The following is a 21,645-nucleotide window of genomic DNA, read 5'->3' on the forward strand; positions in this document are numbered from 1 at the left end:
TGACTACAGCGGTTTCTGAACGCTATTACTGAAATGGTAACATTCCAATATCGTGTCCACCTGTGGTAGATGTTTGTCTAGCTTGCACCAACACACTTCAAAGTCATTCAAATCCTCTGATTCACAACCTGAGCTCAGGCAAATGTTTAAAGACTTCTTGGCCATTGGGCCCTAAACAATGCAACAGCAACAAGGCTTTTCTCTCCGCACTTAGCAACACACCACAAGTACAGGGGTAATGTAAAAAAAAAAGTTTTCCACTTTGACCAATTGATAGTTGGCTCGCCAACAGAAAACAAAAAGAAAGGTGGTGGTGTAATATTTTGCATGATTCCAGGACCAGCAGCCAGGGACAAGAGTGCACCTGTCACTGTGGTTATATGCAAATGGCAAGCAAGAGCTAGTGAGGAAAGTATGCCTGTCACTGAGGTTTAAATGCACATGACTAGCGAGTGACCATGAGAATAGTGTGCTTATCACTGAGGTTAAAATAACAAGCAAGTGATTGCAGCAGAAGTACAACAAAAGTACAACACAAGTACACCTGTCACTGATGTTACATGCAGATAACAAGCAAGAGATCATGAGGAAAGTGTGCCTGTCACTGAGAGTCATAATGACAGGCGCGGCCTCTTTACGTTGTCAAAGCAACCAGTGAAGTAACACACTGCGTCTTAACACATAGAAAGCCAGAAAAAACAGACCCTCATGATATCAACAAAGATGAAACCCAGGGCCTCCCAGCCAATGGGAAGGCACGGACATGAGTAACTGTGACGCAGGCTTGAAGGTGAGGAGGCAAGCTATTGTGATGTAAGTCCCAGCAGCTCCCTGTCTGCGAGGACTTTGCCCGCGGGTTCACAAGGGAGCCGTTGCTTGCGTGGTGGCAGCGCAGCGAGAAGTTGAAGCTTTTTGAAACAAAAATAAATAAAGTAAAATTGTACAATATGTAAATGTAAATGTAGGGGACACTTTTATAGCGCATCTATCACTCCATGGAGTATCTTGGCGCTCAAACCAGATGGAACGGTTTAAGGAAGGATTGACCAATGGAGGCGCCTACACTTTACACCAGTGCTATGCAGGCTGCATCTGTAAGAGAAAACACCCAGGTCTTTAGTGCTTTCCTAAACTGAGTTTCATGAGACCGTGACCTGAGGTGAGGTGGGAGCTTGTTCCAGGCTCTAGATCCCAGGACAAAAAGAGATTTTCCTCCTTTGGTAGCCAATCTAAATATGGGGATGGTTAACAGATTCTGATTAGCAGACCTCAAGCAGCGAGTAGGATAGTATCGTTTAAAGCCATTACACAAATATTTAGGCCCTTGCTGTAGAAAGGCTCTAAATGTGATCAGCAAGATTTTGAATAGGATCCTTTTGCCAACTGACAACCAATGCAACGCTTTTAACGCAGCTGACGCAGATGATTTCTGAGGCCAACGTAGCACCAGCCGGGCAGCAGCATGTTTGATCATCTGTAGCCTATGGAGTACGGACTTGTTGACTCCAGCATATAGGCTGTTACAGTAATCCAGCCTTGAACTTATTAAGGCTACTGCGACTGATTTCCTGGCTGACAGGGGAAGGAGATCGAAGAACTTCCTCAAAGATTTAATTGTGTGAAAACACATACCGGCTACGGCCACCGCTTGCTGTTTAAAGCACAATTGGTCGTCAAATTTAATGCCCAGATTTCGAGCAGATGAAATAGTCTCAGGGGGAGATTCAGCGTCATCCGGCCACCAATTTTTTGGGGAAAACAGATTTCGGTTTCCAAACGGCAAGATCTCCGTCTTGCCAGAATTGCATTTAAGATGATTATCAGTCATCCATTTAAATGTAGCTGTTAAGCAATTCTTCAGGTTTTCCTCCGCCCCCAGCAGTTCTCCATCCAGTACCAGAATTAGCTGAGTGTCATCTGCATATGATATTGTACTGATGTTAAATGATGCAATTAGCTCAAGCAGGGGTACCATATATAGGTTGAACCGGACCGGGCTTAACCTCGACCCCTGAGGAACCCCGGAGCTGATGACCTTAGCTTCTGACTGGTATTTGCCCAGGACTGTAATTTGGCGTCTGTTGTTCAAAAAGTTCCTAAGCCAACCCAAGACTGTCCCTCCTATTCCTGCGGCCACCAACCGGTCCACTAAGATGTTATGTGAGACCGTGTCGAAGGCTGCTGACAGATCTAATAATATCAAGACAGCCTTCTTACCCTGGTCTACAGCCATTCGTAGGGTCTCTGCCGTGAACAGTAGGGCAGACTCGGTAGAGTGTTTCGACCAGAACCCAGACTGGTTGGGATGTAAGATGTTATTCTCCTCCAGATAGTTCGTAAGTTGGCTATTAACGAACTTTTCCACCAGTTTGAATACCACGGGGAGCAGGGAAATAGGTCGCATATTGGAGAGGATCGTTGGGTCAGCGAGGGTCTTTTTATGGAGGGGCTTAACTGCTGCAAGCTTCCACTCAGGGGAGATTACTGCTGTGGCTAGCGATGAATTTATGAGGTCATTAATAATAGGATTAACAACCTCCACCGACGCCTGCAAAACCAAAGGAGGGCATAGATCAAAAGGAGATCCAGATTTACTGGCCAAGATGGCTTTAGAAGTCTCCTCAAGGGAAACAGGTGTAAAAGACTCAAAGCATGAAGTCCTCCTAACTGTTTCAACTCCCTCAGCCCGCTCTAAGCTGCATGGAGAAGAAGACGGCAGAGGAAAAGTCTTCACAATGTCGGCAATCTTATTGTCGAAATAATCGGCAATTAAGTTACAGAGGTCCTGTGAAGGGGGAATCTCTTGTGACAGGGCTGATGGGTTGGTAAAATCCTTTACTATTTTAAAGATTTCCTTTTGTCGAGAGCCCACTATGGATATGGCCTGTAAGTAGTGGGCTTTCTTAGCTAGTTTAATCCCAGCATGATAGTGCCTTCTAGCTGTTTTATAGATATTACGAGCAGCCCCCTCGTAATTCCTGCACCATCTCCGTTCGAGTGCTCTCACTTCTCCCAGCTCCAACTTCAGGGCCGGCGAGAACCACGGGGCGTTCCCTTTGCTCTTGATGGCAGATGGATTTTTCATACCGGCTGGTCCTAATAGATCACCAGCCGAACCTATCCAGTCACAGAATTTCTGATTATCTATTATAGTGTTGCCTGTTAGTGCAGGCGTACTTTCTTTTAATATTCCTATTACGTCTGGTCTGCTGGGAAATGTCTTCCAATTCGGTTTAGGCGTGTTATTACGTATTTCCTTATTCATCATAATAGCAGCAGGAACCTTATTATTTGACACAATATCAAATGGAATAAAAAAGTGGTCGGACCAGATTTGAGGGCGCGGCTGCCTAACCATTAACCTAGCTGAGTTAGAGCAGATACAGTCCAGCAGGTGGCCGGCTACATGGGTCGGCTCTCGGTTTCGGAGAGTAAGACCAAGAATGTCAATGGTATCCATAAAACTACCTACTCCTGGTTCCGTGAGGGAGTCTAAGTGCAAATTTAGATCTCCTAGCACCATAAAATGTGAATATCTAAGCACTAGATCACTCAGTGCATCCCCCACGGTCTCAAGAAACTCAGTGGGAGAGCCAGGGGGGCGGTAAATAAGGGCACCAGAAAAAGTAAGGGAATCATGGATGCCTAGACAAAAAGCTAATGCTTCAGCACCTTTAATAGTTGCCAATGCGTGGATGGAGCATTTGAGTGAGTTATGGTAAATTATTGCCAACCCTCCTCCTCGTTGTTCACTCCTATCCAAGCGCTGTATCCAATAGTCGTGAGGGAGAGCTATGGCTAAATCCGGATTGGACCACGGTCTTAACCATGTCTCAGTAACCAGGAGCCAGTCCAAGTCAGACTCGACAATCAGATCATTTATGTTCTGAGCGTTTTTGCATAGTGAACGGGCATTGATAAGTCCTCCTCGCAGCACGATATCGTGAGAGGGAACTTCCAAGGCAGGCACTGGGGTCAGCGTGAGCTTACATTGACCACAGCAAATGGGTCCAACCCATTTGTCAGGGGCTAGAGTCCCATGGCAGTATGAGTCAGTGGTGTTATAGGAGTATAACAACTCCCTGGACATACCTATTAAGGCTTTACAAGGAACCAGGTGTGGCAAGATATCCTCCGCCTCCAGCGCCGCCTTAGCGCGGACGGGCGCAGACGGGCTGGACTCTGGCTCGACTCCGGCGCGAGTCAGGCGCGACCGCTGCGCGTATACATGGTTGGTTTAAGTAGGGCTCACCTGACCTGGGCGTCTGAGCACTGAAGCGCTCAGCGTGAATACACAGGCAGAGCTCCCCAGCTACAACCAATATGGCGGCTACACAAATATTCCCCTGTCCACTCGACCCGCTAAAAGAGCGGTGAAGGCACAATTACAGTGCTAGTGTGTGGGCAATGGTCCTAAAAGAATGTGGAGTCAACTAAGCTAAATTAAATCGATTTTAGTAAAAACGAGTAAAAATAAACAGAGCGTTTTAAAATAGCGCTTCCGCTTATCAGAGAGCTCGCTTATGCAGTAGCTAAGTATGAGGCGCATCACACGGTTAAAACAATCTTTTCCCAAGGCTGAGCTCACACAAATGCTTGCCTTAAGTAGGGCTCACCTGACTTGGGCGTCTGAGCACTGAAGCGCTCAGCGTGAATACACAGGCAGAGCTCCCCAGCTACAACCAATATGGCGGCTACACAAATATTCCCCTGTCCACTCGACCCGCTAAAAGAGCGGTGAAGGCACAATTACAGTGCTAGTGTGTGGGCAATGGTCCTAAAAGAATGTGGAGTCAACTAAGGTAAATTAAATCCATTTTAGTAAAAACGAGTAAAAATAAACAGAGCGTTTTAAAATAGCGCTTCCGCTTATCAGAGAGCTCGCTTATGCAGTAGATAAGTATGAGGCGCAGCACACGGTTAAAACAATCTTTTCCCAAGGCTGAGCTCACACAAATGCTTGCCTTAAGTAGGGCTCACCTGACCTGGGCGTCTGAGCACTGAAGCGCTCAGCGTGAATACACAGGCAGAGCTCCCCAGCTACAACCAATATGGCGGCTACACAAATATTCCCCTGTCCACTCGACCCGCTAAAAGAGCGGTGAAGGCACAATTACAGTGCTAGTGTTTGGGCAATGGTCCTAAAAGAATGTGGAGTCAACTAAGGTAAATTAAATCGATTTTAGTAAAAACGAGTAAAAATAAACAGCGCGTTTTAAAATAGCGCTTCCGCTTATCAGAGAGCTCGCTTATGCAGTAGATAAGTATGAGGCGCAGCACACGGTTAAAACAATCTTTTCCCAAAATATTACCTTGTTACACCATGGGAGGAACACTGAAAATCTGTATCGCATAATGAATTACACCAAGATCGTCGCCATTGTAGAGAAGGACTGGAGGCAGCAGTAGATGTACCACAATAGTTTATTTAATACAGAGGTACACAGAGAGATGTTCCATTACGACGGCGGCCAACTGATAACTCACACACTGACATTGCAACCCTAGCAATCTTCTCAGAGCAGGGTTCCACATTCCACTTTCTGAGTTCCTACAAACTAAGACTTAAACTAAGACTTGCCCACATAATAAAGACACTACGATATCACACATTTTTTCTCTTTTTGTCATAGGAGACACTTTGCCATTTTCAGGCGTCCTATTGAGCTGCCAGTACTCATCATGAGTCAGACACGTAGGGCCTGATTACTAGTTCATACGTTTTACTGCCGTAACGCTGGTCCCAAGAAGATGGCTGCGGCGGCGGTCTCAAGCCTGCCGTATTGCGATGGTCCCGGTGGGCCGTCACAGTCTTTCTGACGACGGTGAGTGTTTCTTCATATTTGTCGATGCATGTGCATATATTTTGACTGCACAGGTGTCGAATGTACACATATGCATGACACATGTGAAAAAATACCTACTGCCCATTGCTGGAGTCTGTACCATATGTGCCCAGTCTAGTCATTGGGTATAAACTGCGAAACAGACTTACCTGGATTTCAGCGACAACAGGTTTGTTTTCTTTGGGGTAAAGATGCTGCTTTACTGGGGGGCCTGGAGAAAGGAATCCAAGTCAGAGACTGAAGGGAAGAAAAGGAAATGAGTGATGGGGTGAAGGGGATGGGTCACTCACCCGAAGGCACCAACTGAAGGAAATGACCCAAATCCGGTCACCCGGGTCACTCACGACCACTTCTCAGTCTTCCATAGCAAGTGAAGAGTCGGTCAGACAGTAGAGAATACAAACCAATAATCGTTTATTCAAATACACTCAGAGTGGAGCCCGATCTGCCCTGTCGCTTAGGAGTATTGCAGAGGGACTGACATCAGCAAGCATAACGATACATTATGTACATTTCAGAAACAGAAGACTACAATGGAATTTTCCAAGCAGAGGCAGCTGAACAGTAAATTACAAAGAGTAGGTTTCGATTCTGAGGTCGGGCACACATTATCTGTTGGTCAAGGTCATCCTGCCTGTGCCCGCCACTAGCTACGTGGGAGAAAGTCTACATCTAACAAAAAAGGTATGCGCTAATAAGAGCAGTGTATTCTTTAATGTAGCAAAACTCTGCTCTGAGGAAACATAACCTAAGGAAGGCCAGTTCTCAGAAAAGGCAAAGGATTGGTTTCGATCATGACTGAAAACGGCGGCTGTACATAAAATGGTGCAGCGAATGCTAACTTTACGTGAACTGGAACAAAAACATATTTCCTTATTATTTTTATTATTCCAACCCTCACCCTTGACCATTTGGAAGTGAAAAATTATAGGCCCATGTTGTGCCTACCTCTTCTGGCTATAATACTAGAGAAAGCCATGAATGGATTTGTACCACCTGCTCAGCTGAACTTCTACTTCAGGACTTTGCAGTAGGAAAACAGCAGACCATCTCTGTATCCCTCCTCTTCATGGGCTGGTAGGGCCATGCCCCAAACACCCATATGGATGAGCCGCCTTTGGAAATATCAAATAAATTAGTTTACAAAACGTGGCTGAATGGTGGTGCTACCCGCGAAGTCATATGTTCAGAGATATGAGCTGTTAGTAGCTTTATATATGTCATCAAAATTATAGGACTAACAGGAGTGACATCGCAGGAAGTGACATCACGCAGTGACAAGCATCGCATGTTTGTTTGGCCAGCACTGATTACTGACTAATTGGATGTGGCAGTAGAGTGCACCACTTAAAGTAGATGAGTAGTCATGTTCGTTATACTACATTGGTTGGAAAGCAGTACATAGGTCGGGAGCAGCAGATTAGGGATAGTAGTTGTAATTCCTAGCTGTTGTAACTGACCATGTCCTGTATGTGACTAGCTGTTAGGTCGAACATGTAAAATAACTGCATTCTTTTCAACAGGTCGTTATTCCCAATTCTGTCTCTTACGTCTGTGTGTCAAGATATCACACCTCCTTATGCACCACTCACTCTTAAGCGTTATGGCACAGCTCATGCTAGTTTCAGGGATATGTGAGTGGTCAGGAACATTTAGGACACAGGGGTTCCTAAAAGCAATAAGGCAAGGGACACAAGGAATAAATTCCACTCCTTCTTGAGCGAAAGTCATTACAAGGCATTGTCTTGGATAAATAATTTGGAAGAGTCATCCAGGAAACTGCCACTTAATTCATCTACAATCAGAGTTGTTCAGTTAGGGCATTTCACAACTATGTTGGCTAATCCTATCCCACAGAATGTCCACTGTCTTGCTAAGAAATACTATTCCTGTCCATTAAAAGTGGTTGTTATTCTTAAGAGAAAGGCCTTAAAATGTTCCTTTAGAATATAACCACTGCTGTTTAACACACTGGCTGTGTCTGCACAGCTAAAATGATACCAAACCAAGATCTGTTTCAAAGATGTCTTGTATCTGTGGCTTGTGTCTTGCAGCTGATTTTCAAAAAAATGTATGGACCCATGTGGAAATCCACATTTGGGCCATACAAGAACATGAACATTGCCTCACCGGAGATTTTGGAGATGGTGCTGAGGCAAGAGGGGAAATACCCCATGAGATGTGACATGGCGCTCTGGAAAGAACACCGAGACCTGAGAGATTTCGCATATGGACCCCTGACTGAGTAAGAAAATGGTTCTTTGTTTTTCTCATACTGTGATTAAATTGCTGATCTATAATGCACAGCCGCTAACATGTACATGTTTTCTGGACTTGGGTGTAGTCTGCTGGTCCCACATTGAGGAAATCTTTCAATAGAAATGGTGTACCGGTCCCTAACAGGGCACCGAAGGGATTTCTGGCCTAAGATGTAGTATGAAGGGCTCCAACAGAGTACTTAAGGGATTCATGGTGTAGTTTACAGGTCCCTGACAAAGGGATGCCTGGTCTTAGACCAGGAACCCTTTCTGTATTCTGCTAGGGACCAGTAGAATTGATCTTCATTGTAGATCACCTGTCCCTAAGAGAATATTTTAAGGGTTATATGTAATCTACTAGTCCTCTATAGAGTAAGTAGGGAATTCCTGTTCTTATGTGTAATCTACAGGTCCCTTACAGAGTACACAATATATTCCTCATCTTAAGTGTAGCCTACAGGTATATAATGTGAATTCATAGTGTTATGTTCACTTATCTCGCCAGTAGCACAATATGTAGGGAATGCCCAGTCTAAGATGTAGCCTGACAGAATACATACAAATATTTGTTTTAGGTGTAGTTAGCAGAGTATGTAAGGAATTCCTGGACTCAGGTGAAGGCTATGTGCCCATGTCAGAGTGAGAAAGAGATTCCTGGTTTAAATGGAGTCCACAGACCCTTAACACATGGAGGAAGAGAGTCCTGGTTTTAGGTGTAGTCTGCAGGCTCTTGATATAGTATGGAAGAGATCCCTTGTCTTGACTGTAATCAACAAATCCTTAACACAGTGAGGAAGGAATTTCTGTTTTTAATTGTAGTCGACCGGTCCTTAGAGTAAAGAAGGGAATCCTGAAATGAAGTGTCTACAGACCTTTAAGAGAGTAAGAAATGGCTCTTGATCCTAGGTGTAGTCTACAGCCCCTTAGAGTAAAGTAGGGAGTATTTGCCTTGGGTGTGGTCTGCAGACCCCTGACAGTGTCTGTAATGTAACCCTGGTCTTGGGTGGATCCTACAGATGACTACTCGGGTGTGTAACGTGTTCCTGGTCTTGGGTGTAGTCTACATATCTCTAACTCAGGACAAAAGAGATTCCTGTTCTTGGGTGTAACCAGCAACCCTCAACATGCCATGGAAGATATTCCTAGACCTTGACACAGTACACAAGCATTTCCTGGCCTTAGATGCAGTCTGCGGGCTGTTAGCAGAGTATCGGTGGAAGTATTGGTCTTATATGTAGTGTGCGGTTCCCAGGTATGGTATGTAGGGGCTTTCCGGTTCTTGACAAAGAACAGCCCTGCTCAGCCCTGCATGGGTGACTATGTCATATAACAATATAAAGGGTGTCACTTTAATCAAAGTCGACCTACTAGATGTCATATGGTCAGCACAGCAAAATATAAAAAGCAAGGGCCTACTTGTTTATCAAGGGGTTATCACATCCAGTATAAAGCAGAGCTATTGGCTTTTTCATAAAGTCACCAATAACTAGAATCAAATATGTATTTTGTAAAGTCACACATTGCAATGTTTAATTATTGTGATTATCACAAAATATTTAAATAAACATAAAAAAATATTAAATATGTCTCAGAATAATTATTTTACATTTTTCCGGCCACCAAGTGCAGCCGTAGAAGCAACCACAAGGGGTCCCGCACGCCAGGTGACGAGCATAGAGCTCAGAGTACTTTAACCACATATGCTGGGCTCTCCTTGGGGCATGGATTCATTGACCCAGGAGACGTACGGTGTTTGTGTGTTTTTAATGCAAAGTGCTGTGTTTCGTTTTAGCGCAAACATATTTATAATGATAGGCACACATTTTCAATAAATCAGACTCCTCTCTATCACCCGTCAAACCTGCTCCCTTACAGCAACAAATACGGCATCCGTTCCAGCTCCCTCGCCACAATGAGTATAGTGCTGGAAAAGGAGATTGATTCATTGAGAGTGATCGAATGGTAAAAGCACTTCCCTTTGTCTAGTTGATCTCCGAAAACCAGGATAAAACTTCGCACCGCGTCATCACGGATAGAAGTTTCCAATAAAGCACAGACCAGCTGAACCGTTCCTCATTTCACCACCATTCTTAAGGGCTCATAATAAGCCATCAAACAGAGCGTCCACTTCCTCAATCTATTACCGTTCGCCATTGTGGCCCACCACCCAAAACGACCTAAAATTAAGATGAACTATTCCCCATAACACAGGATTAATGTCTGTTCCTTTTAATTGTGCCACACTTACATATAATGTGACAGAGAATCTACAATGACATCTAGTTCTCCAATATCAAATCACAGCTTCTCTGTGACTTCACCTAACCAGGACCAGTTCCGTCCAATCCCGATCACCACATCAGTCACTTTTCCACACGAAGCCTCCATCTCATCTGCGGCTTCAATCACCTCTCCTTGCTCCTTGGGGAAAACAGGAGATATTCAGGATGACCTGGTTGCCGCCGCCTTGTGAGCACTCCAGTGGCTTTTGGTGGATGAGCCAGAAAAGATCTGCCCCCTGACTATGATCTTGAAGGTGGTCCATCAAGATGGGAAATTGCATGTGAAAGAAATCATAAAAACGTAGTCACCTCATTGGCCCCTCTAACTCTTGGACAGGAGTTGATTGTGTCAATTAATCAATGTAAACTTTATTCAGCTTTTGAAATAAAAACCATAAAAGTAGAACAAAATGTGATATACATATCAAATAAGAAAACATCTTCTGAATGATCAATTTAAAACTTAAAAAAAAGAACATACAGTATTTAGAAATCCACTGAAAGAGCCAAAAATCATTAAATAAATACTCTTGGACAGGGGATGGCTGTACATTCCCAGGATCGGAAGAAGCACTTAAAAGGGAGTAAGGTATGAAATTGTTGCTAATAATGGGTGTTAAGTGGTAAAAATGGGCTCTCATTTGACTTTTGAGACATTAATAATCTGCATCAGTTTAGCAGTGGGTTGGAAGCTTCATTTGTGCTTCTGTGCACAAATGAAGCTTCCAACCCACTGCTAAACTGATGCAGATTCAGCACCCACACAGCACCCACACAGCTCTGCGTTTGTTCACCCTACAGATGTCTTCACCTTAACTCCAGAGATTTCACTGCACAGTTTTTCATGGAAGTGTTGTTTGAGTTCAGTACCAGGTTACAGTGTTTCCTGTCAAAGACTCATGTAGTAATTGAGGCACAGAATCTCACCTGGACACTTTTGATTTTTTTCACAGAGAAGGTAAGAGGTGGTACCAACTGCGCACGGTTCTGAATAAGAGGATGCTGAAGCCGATGGAGGCGGTGCGCTACACGGGGGTCGTAAACGAGGTGGTGACTGACCTTCTCACCAGGCTCCAGAAGATGAGGAGCACAAGCGCCTCGGGTGTGATGGTGTGCGATATGGCCAATGTCCTCTATAGGTTCTCTTTTGAAGGTGAGACATCATGGCCCGCAGTATATGTAGACTGCGTCATTCTGGCAAAACCTCAGAATTGTTCTGTACTTTGGGTTCCTCGTTGTCGGAGCCTTTGCAGACTATTCACATTGTCCTAATTTTTGGAAGACAATTGGGCAGCAAGGGTGAGGTGTATTGGGAAGGAGCAAAGGTGTGTGAGAAACTTATTTTATACATATCTAAGCGAGCGAATAAAAAGAAATGGATAAAACACTAATATAAGCTTCAAAATGAATAGTGACGGGTGTGAATTGTAAGGGGCAATATGACCCTGATTTGATTATATTGTGCTTTGTTGCGTTGTCTTGTGTATTGTCATGTCTTGTTATGTTGTACTGTGAGTTTTGTCTTGGCTTTTTTTATCCTAAATACGTAGCCTGACTTGCCTGAATAGAAACAGCTATGGGTTAATTATAAGTGAGGTTAGCACTGCTAGATTACCTATCGATGTAGTCTGTCCTTTGGGGTCTCTGGCACCTTACAGATCTAAGTGAACCAACTTGTGGCTGTGAAGGTTCCAGGCCATCTCAAGAGTGGTGACCACAGTAACTCATCCATGGGCCAAATCAGTGTCTCCTGTGTGCCTCCAGGGGAATAGGTTCGTTTGCACTGCTTTCCCTCACTTAGCAATGTGACCCTAGCCTCTATCCCCTGAATTAAAGGAACATCAATAAGAAAAATGCTAAATGCTCTTTTTTAAAATTTTTCTTTTTCAAAATAAGTTAATCCCAGCCAAGTGCTGAAATGTTTCCTAACTAAAAACTAAATTGACTTAGTCCTTGACTGCATTTTACATGCTAGCAAAGCTGTTTGGACAATCTATGGTGTCATGAGTTCCCAGTGCCAGGAGACAAGTAGTGTAAAAACCCTATCTCGTCTCCATTTCGAGGGCGGTGGTACTTGGGTGCAGTAAAACTGGCTGGGGCAGTCCTGATACTGTATCGTGTTCTCTGGTGAAGTCTTGTATCTCCATTGCAAGCAAGAAATCCAGATATGGTGGCTGTAACCATTCTGGCCAAATTTTGGAATGGGTCAGTTTACATCCTGCTATGAAACTTGTTCTTTTTTGTCATTCTACTTTCTTAAAATGTGCTCTGAATAGGCTGAAGGGGGGAACTGTTACCTGGTTCTCTCTTATAATGTAGTAATAATGTAGTATACTTGTAAAGCGCACAGCTGCCCCAGCAACGGGGCGTCCCGGCGCTGTGTATAACTTTGGGGAACCCGTCCTGGCTTTCCCTGTGGGATGGTCCCTGCTGGGAATCCCCAAGGTGGAGCCAGGCATCCCCAGAATTGGTGGGGCCGTTGTGGAGATTAGGCAAGCTAATGCCCAGAGTTGCCGAGTGTGATCTCTGATTAGAGTAAGCACCGAAGCGAAAATTATCGAGTCCACTGACCAAGGTCCACGACCCTGCCGCGTCGGGAATCGAACCCTGGTCCCGGGCCGACTTCTGCTCTCGGGTCTGCCACCTCTAACCAGTGAGCCACACTACTCCACTCTTCCAAACTGAGTTACAGTCATGTTTTATGTTTAGATACCATTTGTATGGGCAGCGTTAAAAAATGAAATGTTACATAAATCTCACAGTCTTGGTATATCAGCGGGATGGTGGCTCTAAGAACTACGGACTAATGTCATAGCGTTGAAAAGGCCGCTCAATAAAACAGTTGCACAAAACGGCGGTAAAACCCAATTAACCTGGCTCTATGCCATACAGACTACTCATAGCTATGGCCTCACTATACATTTCATTAACTAACAAAACCTTCCCTCCCTCTCTCCTAATAAACCCCAATTTAAAACCAAACAAACATAAAACCAGTCACACCTCATCACTCGCACCCACCGCATCGATCCGTCTTGCATCCATCACTGTTGTCCTCTCATTCCACAAATCCCCTTCCCCTCCCCCCAGAATTCAACTGGGTCTGAGCAATGACCCGTGCTTTCTTTGCGGACCTTTTTAACTGATGTAGGAATAACCGCCAGACACCTGCACATAAAGCGACAAAAAACACCAACCTTCCACCCTGTCTGGTTCACCAACCTCATCTAAAAATGCTGAAACAACAAAACGGGGATGGGTGGTTGGGAAAATGCTAACTCTGGCCCGTGCCAACCGGGGTGCGCTAATTCAAAATGGCACCTAGACCCTGTTACCCGTCACCCAATCTAAGCATCGCTCCTGGTCCCCTGGCCAATCTCTATGCCCTACGCTCTCTGACCCTACTACCTGCCTGAAAATTCATGGAGAGTAGGGCTTCTGCCCAACCCCCCAGAGCCATCATCGAGCGGGGTGGCGTCTCCAATAACTACGGACTACTATTGTAGTGTGGAAAAGGCCGCTTTAATGAAACAGGTGCACAACACGGCAGTAAAACCCAATTAACCTAGCTCTACGCCATACAGACTAGTCATAGCCTTGCCTCAGTATACATTTCAACCCCCTTTTAAAACCAAACCAATCAAAAAATGATCACCTCACCACTCATACTCCCCACATCCATCCGCCTTCTTCCACCACTGTTGTCCTCTCATTCCACGAATCGCCTTGGACGTGAGTATCCAAACCTGCACTGCCCCCCTGCATACAGACCTCACACCAAAGCATCCCTCATGCGTCGCAGAGCCAACCATTTCTGTAACCCGAAAAGCTAAAAAAACAGCTGCACCACAATTACTGAAAAACGCAGCTTCTCCCATGCATCCCGACACACTCTTGGCAGAGCTGCAATCACTTGCCCCCTCTCCCTGGGCCACCCCTCCAGGATGCGCTTCCCCATGTCACCCGCCGATGGCTCGTATCCCCACCACAGTTTTACGAAAAAGGCTATGCCCGGCGACTTACCAGCTATTGTGACCGCCAACAAACCCTTGTCAATCAAGGATATGATCAAATTTACCATATCAACCCGCCGAGCTCGACCTCTATCCAAAATTCCCCAGGGAACGTCCCGGACTGCAGAAACTCCTCCCACGCCAGCCCATGAGCTTTCCTTGTCGAATCCGATAGCAAACCCAGGATCAGTTGCATCACACACTTTTGCCTACTTCCCCCAAGTGGTCCGGCATCACAGTCTTCCTGTTGTCCGCCCCTGGGGCCAGCCCACAGAACCTTGTCCGCTGAAATCGAGAGTGAGCATCAGCAAATTCATTGTGTATTCCTGGAATTTGTCGCGCCCTGTAAGTAATGTTGTGCCATAAACATTCCATCACAAATACTCTCAACTACTGCCACACCATTGTCTCCTTTGCTGACTGTCGATTGACCATGTGGTCTACTGCCATGTTATCCACATTTAAATGGACTGTCCTGTTCGTAAAGTAGCTCCCCCACAAGCACACTGCCACCACCAGAGGACAGAAATCTAGGAAAGCGATGCTACGCTCTCCCCACTTCCACGACTCTGGCCATTCCTCGGCGCACCACCGCCTTTGCCAGAAAAGGCCAAAACCGTGTCTGCCAGCGGCATTTGAAAACATCCCCAAAGACCACTCCATCGGCTCTCGAAGCCCCGACATTGGAATGCCATTGCACTCGAGCAGAAAATACGCCAAAGCCTCAAATCCTCCCGGACCCCTGCTGTGATTCTCACCCTATGATGCGGCATTGAAGTTCCGGACAGTGTTCAACGCAATCTTCTACAAAATGTGTTGCTGGCTCTGACCGCCTTACAAGCAAAGTTCAGGTGCCCCAACAGAATCTACACGTCCTTCACCTGCACTTTCGACCTGGCTAAAACTGCATCAAAGGGCTCCAAGCAACGACTCTTATCATCAGACAGATGAATCTCCATCGTGTCTGAATCCAGCTCCACACTCAAAAAGGTAATCACCTGAACAGGCCCCACCATCTTCTCTGGTGCTAAAGTGACCCCCAAATCCTGCATTAAACCTTGGAACAACCGCAAACTCTCCTGACCATCCCTGGAATGTGAAGCCCCAACCATGGAAAAATCATCAAAATAATGTGTTGTCATATCCTTTCCAGCCACGTGGACAAATATGTTTTGCAAAAAGTAACTAAAAGCCTCAAACAAAGAACTGGAAACTGAACATCTCATCTGCAAAGCCTTGTCCACAAAAAAACTGCCCTCCAAACTGAGTGTCCAACAACTCATGGTCCGCTGGGGGAACAGGAAGCAGCCGAAAAGCTGATTTGATTTCACAGTTTGCCATAAGGGCACCCTTTCCTACCTTCTTGACCAACTGGACCGCCGAGCCCACTGAGGCATATTGCACTTTCCTACACCCCTCAGGAATGAAATCATTGACCGACAGCCCTGCAGGCCATGAAAGGTGATGAATAAGGCGAAACTCACCGCCTCCTTCTTGGGCATCACCCCAATGGGCGAAATCCTCAAATTCACTTGTGGCCAGTCTGAAAAAGGCCCCTCCATTCTGTCCACCGACACCTGCTTCATTAACTTTATCCAAACCAACGCCTCGTGGCCTCTGACTGATCTCAAATTTTCCGCCCACTGTCGAACCCTGGGACCCTCATAACAAAAACCAAACTGGAAACCTGTCATCAACAACTCCCTCTCCTGTTTTGGACCCCAGCATGACCAGCCCTCCATCCAAGCAGTCCAACTTAACCGCCGTACGTGTCTTTGCACATAGAACCCTGACCTCCTCTACCCTGTTACTAGTCATTATATCCAGTCCACTGTACCCTGACACCCCCTTGTGACCCAGCGACCCCCCCACCCCCTGGACGCCACACTAGGTTGGCATGCGTTTGCCACCACATTTTGAACACTTGTGGTGGTATTTGCAATATTCCCAGAAGCACTGCCCCCTATTGAATGACCAGCATGCTCCAGCCTTCCCTGCCTGTCTCCGTCCTGCCGTACCCACCCCTGTCTGGGTGGAACACCCTCGAAAAGACCTGTAGATGACTGGCCAGCTGCTCGCCGTATAAGTATAAGCAAGAACAACTCATAATCCAATATCCCCCACACCCCATCCTCTTTCTCTCCCAAACGTGCCCGAAATTCTTCGTTCTGTACCCACGCCGAACCTCCAAAAGTCACCTGCTCCTTCTGCACTATGTCCAGATATATAAAAAGAGCGATGCACCTCTCTGGATACTGCAAGCTTACGTAGATGAGTACAGCCGTTGTCCAGTTTTCAATATTAACACGCACCTTGGGCCTGCGTGACAGCTCATGCTCGTCCTCCTTCGATCCTTCTTTTGCCCGTATCTACCCTGAAGTAACTTAAATAACTCCACAAATTCCCCTTTCTAAATCTACTCTTCAGTAGAAGCCATCAAATGTGTGCCCAAAGGTTTAGTGATCCCCATGTATGGCGTCTTTTTCCTTTTCAGGTCTTTGCTTTCCTTTTTTCCGCTGTCTCCTTCTTTTCCCCCAGTTTTGGTGGTCTCTCTGGCTTGCGCCGCGTCTCCTATTATGTCCATACCCGTACCATGGTCCTGCACATACTTACCCCTACACAGCCGCAGACCACCCTCCCTTTGTGCCTTTGCCTCGTAGCCTGCGGCTTGAACCTCAACTTCCCAAAACCACCTGTTCCACCTTTTCGCGTCATCCCCACTTTACCTGGTTTCAAGATTGGGACCCGCACCAAAGCCGTCGTCCTGCCGCTGCTGGTCTCTCCTTTTGGGTCAACGGTGTGCTTGTCGCAAAGCCACCCTGCGTGGCTCTGCATGTCGTCATAGATAAGGAGTAAGGCAAAGCAGCACAAATCGCTGCGTTGCCTTACTCTGCATCAATGCGACGTTCCATGGGCGTTGCAGTGGTTGTTCCCACGAACACCCATGGATTTTGATGCTGCTCCAGATTTACAAAATCATCTAAACCTGGGGCAGCTCCAAAACCTTGCGCCTGCCCAGAGCAGGTGTAACGAGGAGAGATGTTTACATTCCTCCTCGGTTTTTTGCTCTTTCCACATGTACTGCATTCTGCAGCACACAAAGAAAGAGCGAAACGCCTCTCGTAATTGTTTGTTTGGTGTCCCTTCCAAAACAAAAACAATCCTGCCAACAACACTGACACACTTGCACCATGGTGCAAGGGTGCCTGCGTTGGCTGCAAATCGTGTGCCCGCTGAAAGGACAGAAATGCCCCCCATCAAAAGGTGCATTCCTACCCTTTCGATTTGGCATAGGGCAGCGCAGCACAATGACTTGCGGCGCTGCCCTACGCCAGTTCTTTGTAAATGAGGCCCTGAATGTGCAGCCCACAAAGGTCATAACCTTTGCTTGTGCACTGAGACATAAAGGACAGAGCAAGCACCAAATCTTTGTATTTTCTAACATAATCCCCAGCATAATTCCAGATAATAATCTAAAGTGTTTGCAAGATTGTGTATTAAAGTCGAATAGAGTTGGGAAAACTAAGGTAACACCGCAGATACACCTCTTTGCTGTTTAAAAGGGGTTGTTCTTGTATAATTTACTTTTACTTTGCATTCTGTTGTGGTTAACTTTGTGCCAGGATGCCGTGAGGAACAGTGGCATCAGAGGCTCCGTTACCAGGGCCTTCGAGCCAGTCGAGGGGCTGCTGGCTGGCCTGGGGCGCCGCTGCTGTTAAGGTCTGTGCACAAATAAACCAGGATGAAGAGCAGAACACCCGGTGTGGACGAAGAGCCACCAGGACACCCAGACCATCACCTCAAAGCGAGAAGCAGAAATGACCTATCCAGAGCACAACAAGCGAGAGGAAAACCAGGACAAAACGTCTTTCCATCAGCATTGCTTGCGTCGGCGGGGGGGGGGGGGAACACCGCTGGGATAGAAAGATGGAAGAAGCACAACATTACTTATTCACATCTGTCCGTTTTAATGGACAGACAAGTACGGGCGCGCCGCAGCTGTCAGCGCGTGAGGCCCATGGCATGCACAGAATTCCCTTTGCCCGGCGCTCGAGGGTGTACAGATGTCAATAACATCTGGGAGCTGAGCAAAGCCTCCGAGGCAGAGCACAGCCACACTCCACACGCTCTCCAACCAGCCACAGCGTCTATCAGTGTGGAGTGACATTAATGAAGATAGTTTAGACTCACCACTGTCCTCGCAATACGTGGTTTAATTCCACAGCTAGGAGGAAGATGTTGGAAAACAGCATTATTTATGATTGGGGGACTTTATCTAAGAAGGACTCAGCACTTTAAACTGAACAACGCATCCACGGACTGTCCTTAGTGAAAATTACAAGTGGCATTACAGTGTGTATAACTTGGAAGCAAACTAGGGACCCCTGGCCCACCCCTTACTGAATGGGAGCAGTGTTTAGACACATTGGAGATTTACTCGATAGCTTTGGATGGTCAAAACCTCAGTCCTAACAGGAAAAAAGGCACTTTTGATAACGGGTTGGGTAAAGAAGGACAACATATCTTCAAATACTAAACACACATTTTACACAGAACCACAACGACAAGATGAATACGTAGAGGAATGTGTGGCTCACCTAAAAGAGCTCCAGATCAAATGCCAATTTGGTGAAATGATGGATCAACTAATAAAAGACCAATTCATAGCCCAGCGTTCTTCTAAAAACATGCATGAAAGGCTTTGGGCTGCCAAGAATCCAACCCTCCAAGAGGCAACTGATATAGCCAAGATTGCCAAGCAATACTGCTCATTCATGAAGGAAATGGACCTCAAAGACTTCATGATGAAGCAAGAAATAGCAAAGACTGCTGATTTGCAGACAAAGCACTATGACAGGGAGGATATAGCAGTGGTAATTAAATAAATATGTTTTCCACTGTTAGACCTTCTTGAACCAAACAAGCTCAAACGAGAAACCGACAATATGATGGAGAAGAGTTATGTAGCAGATGTGGAAGTGCACAGGAGCGGCCCTTGCTGGTAAGAGCGGTGGGGTGGGGTGGGGTGGGGGCGAGTCGACAGACGACCATGAGGTATAGTTAAATAAATAAGAAGCACATAGAACTCATGGTTGATTCAGGCTCAATGTTCACCAGTGTGCCTGAAGCCCCGTAGATGGAAAAATGGTGCAGATCTACATTGTATCCCAACGACGTCAGACCCACAGGGTATGAGAGTGTAAATATTGATGTGTTGGGTTATATGTAAGCTGATATTGTCTATCAAGGAAGGAAAATATGAGGCATGTTTAATATTGCACAAACTTGGCCCTTGTGTTTGGGTTGGTCCACCAATATGATCTCCATATTATTACTATTAATCCTCAAACAGTCAGATGATAGTGGTAGAGGACACAAGCATGGAGAAGATTATAGACAACGCCGAAGATAATTTAATTAATTTATGGGCTCTTAAGGGGTATATAAAAAAAATCATCCTAAAACCCGATGCTCAGCCTGTTGAGCATAAACCCAGGAGAATACTGATCGCCTTTAAAGACGAGGTAAAAAAAATGTTGAACAGCATAATAAAGGAAAAGCTAATAGAGCCAGAGGAACTTTGCTGAGTGGGTTTGTTCCAAGGTAATCACAAAGAAACCCAATGACAAGTTGAGGTTTTGTGTCAATCTCCACACCCTCACCAGAACATCGTAATGGACAGGTTTCCTTTGACACATATAGGGGAGATGGTTCTGATGTTAAATGGTGGAAAGTGTGTTTGAAACTGGACCTTCACAGTACCTACACCCCAGGTTAAGAAACCTGACCGCCTTTATAACTACTAAGGGAGTATTTCAATTCAAATCCCTTTCTTTTGCATTGGCTTTGACAACCAGCATATTAAAACGGGTCATGACACAGATCCTTAAGGGTTAGAAACAAGTTGCCTTCTTTCAAGATGACATCATGATATTTGGCGAATCTGTGGAGAAATACAACTTGGTTCTGAAGCAAGTGTTGGCTAAGGTAGAAAAAGCAAGGTTAACTCTGTGCAAGGATAAATGCCGATTTTTAAAGGTAAAGTTGAATACCTAAGCTATTCATTATGTGTGCTAGGTGTTAGGCCCAAACCTGATTTGATAAAGGCCATAAACGATACCCCCAGCCATGAGACAATGAAGAGTTGAGGTCCTATTTGGGTCTTGTGGAGTAATATGCAAAATTTGTCAAGAACTTTTCAGAAAAAACAGAACCTTTAAAATTCTTGTTGTCAAAGGAGGTGAAGGTTGATAGGAATTTGGGAAAGTATCAGCATTTGAAAGTGTCAAGAATGAGATTGCATTTGCAGAAACTTTGACACCATTTGGCTTGAATTGCAAAACACTTATTACAGTAGGTGCCATCGCTGTGGGTATTGATGTGGTGTTGTCGCAAACGATGGCAGGCGATGAAAAGACAATTGCTTTTGTCTCACACTCTCAATTGCTTTTGTCTCTCACTTTGTCGCACACTGACAGTAGATATTCCGTCACAGAGAGAGAGGCATCGGTGGCAGCTTGGCCACTGGAACATTGTAGGACCTACATTTGGGGAATGATTCTTTTGCTGCACATGGATCACAAGCTTTTAATTCGAATATTGCAACCCGGGAGCTACAAAGACCTGTGCAAGACTTGAAAGATTAGCTTCCCATTTTATAGATTACAATGACACCAAAGAGCATGTGTCAGGTTGGAAGAAGTGACAGGCGGATTGTTTGTTCAGATTACTGATTCAAGAATGTGTGACTGAATATGAAATTCACTGTCAATAATTGTGGCTGGGGTAAAAACCAACCTTAGTATCCTCTGCAGTAAGGAATATACAGCTTGCCCTCAGTAAGAGTTGAGGTACTTTAGCCCAGGATCCAGTTTTCTTAAAGCTGCTTAATTTGAGGAGCATGCTGACGTGGACAATCTCTTGTTCCTGATATTAATAAATCTGAACTGTTGGTGGTGTTGTTTCCAGCCGAACCAAACAAGAGCTTATTGCATCACGTGTGTTTTTAAATGCAGTTTTTTTAATGTAGTAATGTGACTGTTTATTTAAATGTCCTTCTGGGCGTATTTTAGATGTAGTAATTTATTCTGCACTTTTCTATATATTTTATGTAAGGATTTTTTTGATGTTGTGAATGCTTGTATTTATATGGTGGCATACTGCTATGGCTGACCAATAACTTAGAACTTTTTTTGAAAAGTTTTTTGTTGTATTATTTTCCAAAACTGTGTGATTAAATCCTTTA

The 21,645-nt window shown here is 45.3% G+C and overlaps 1 protein-coding gene across 1 annotated transcript in view; it reads left to right on the plus strand.

Moving 5' to 3' along the window:
• Window positions 1-21,645, plus strand: part of LOC144822105 (sterol 26-hydroxylase, mitochondrial-like) — a 96,426-nt gene that overhangs the window by 31,003 nt on the left and 43,778 nt on the right. The window contains exons 2-3 of the mRNA XM_078679230.1: window positions 7,901-8,091; window positions 11,340-11,539. Of these exons, the coding sequence (XP_078535356.1) occupies window positions 7,901-8,091; window positions 11,340-11,539 (391 nt within the window). The remainder of the gene's footprint in view (window positions 1-7,900; window positions 8,092-11,339; window positions 11,540-21,645) is intronic.

The sequence above is a fragment of the Lissotriton helveticus genome, chromosome 3_1 (assembly GCF_964261635.1).
Source record: "Lissotriton helveticus chromosome 3_1, aLisHel1.1, whole genome shotgun sequence".
Taxonomy (NCBI): Eukaryota; Metazoa; Chordata; class Amphibia; order Caudata; family Salamandridae; genus Lissotriton; species Lissotriton helveticus.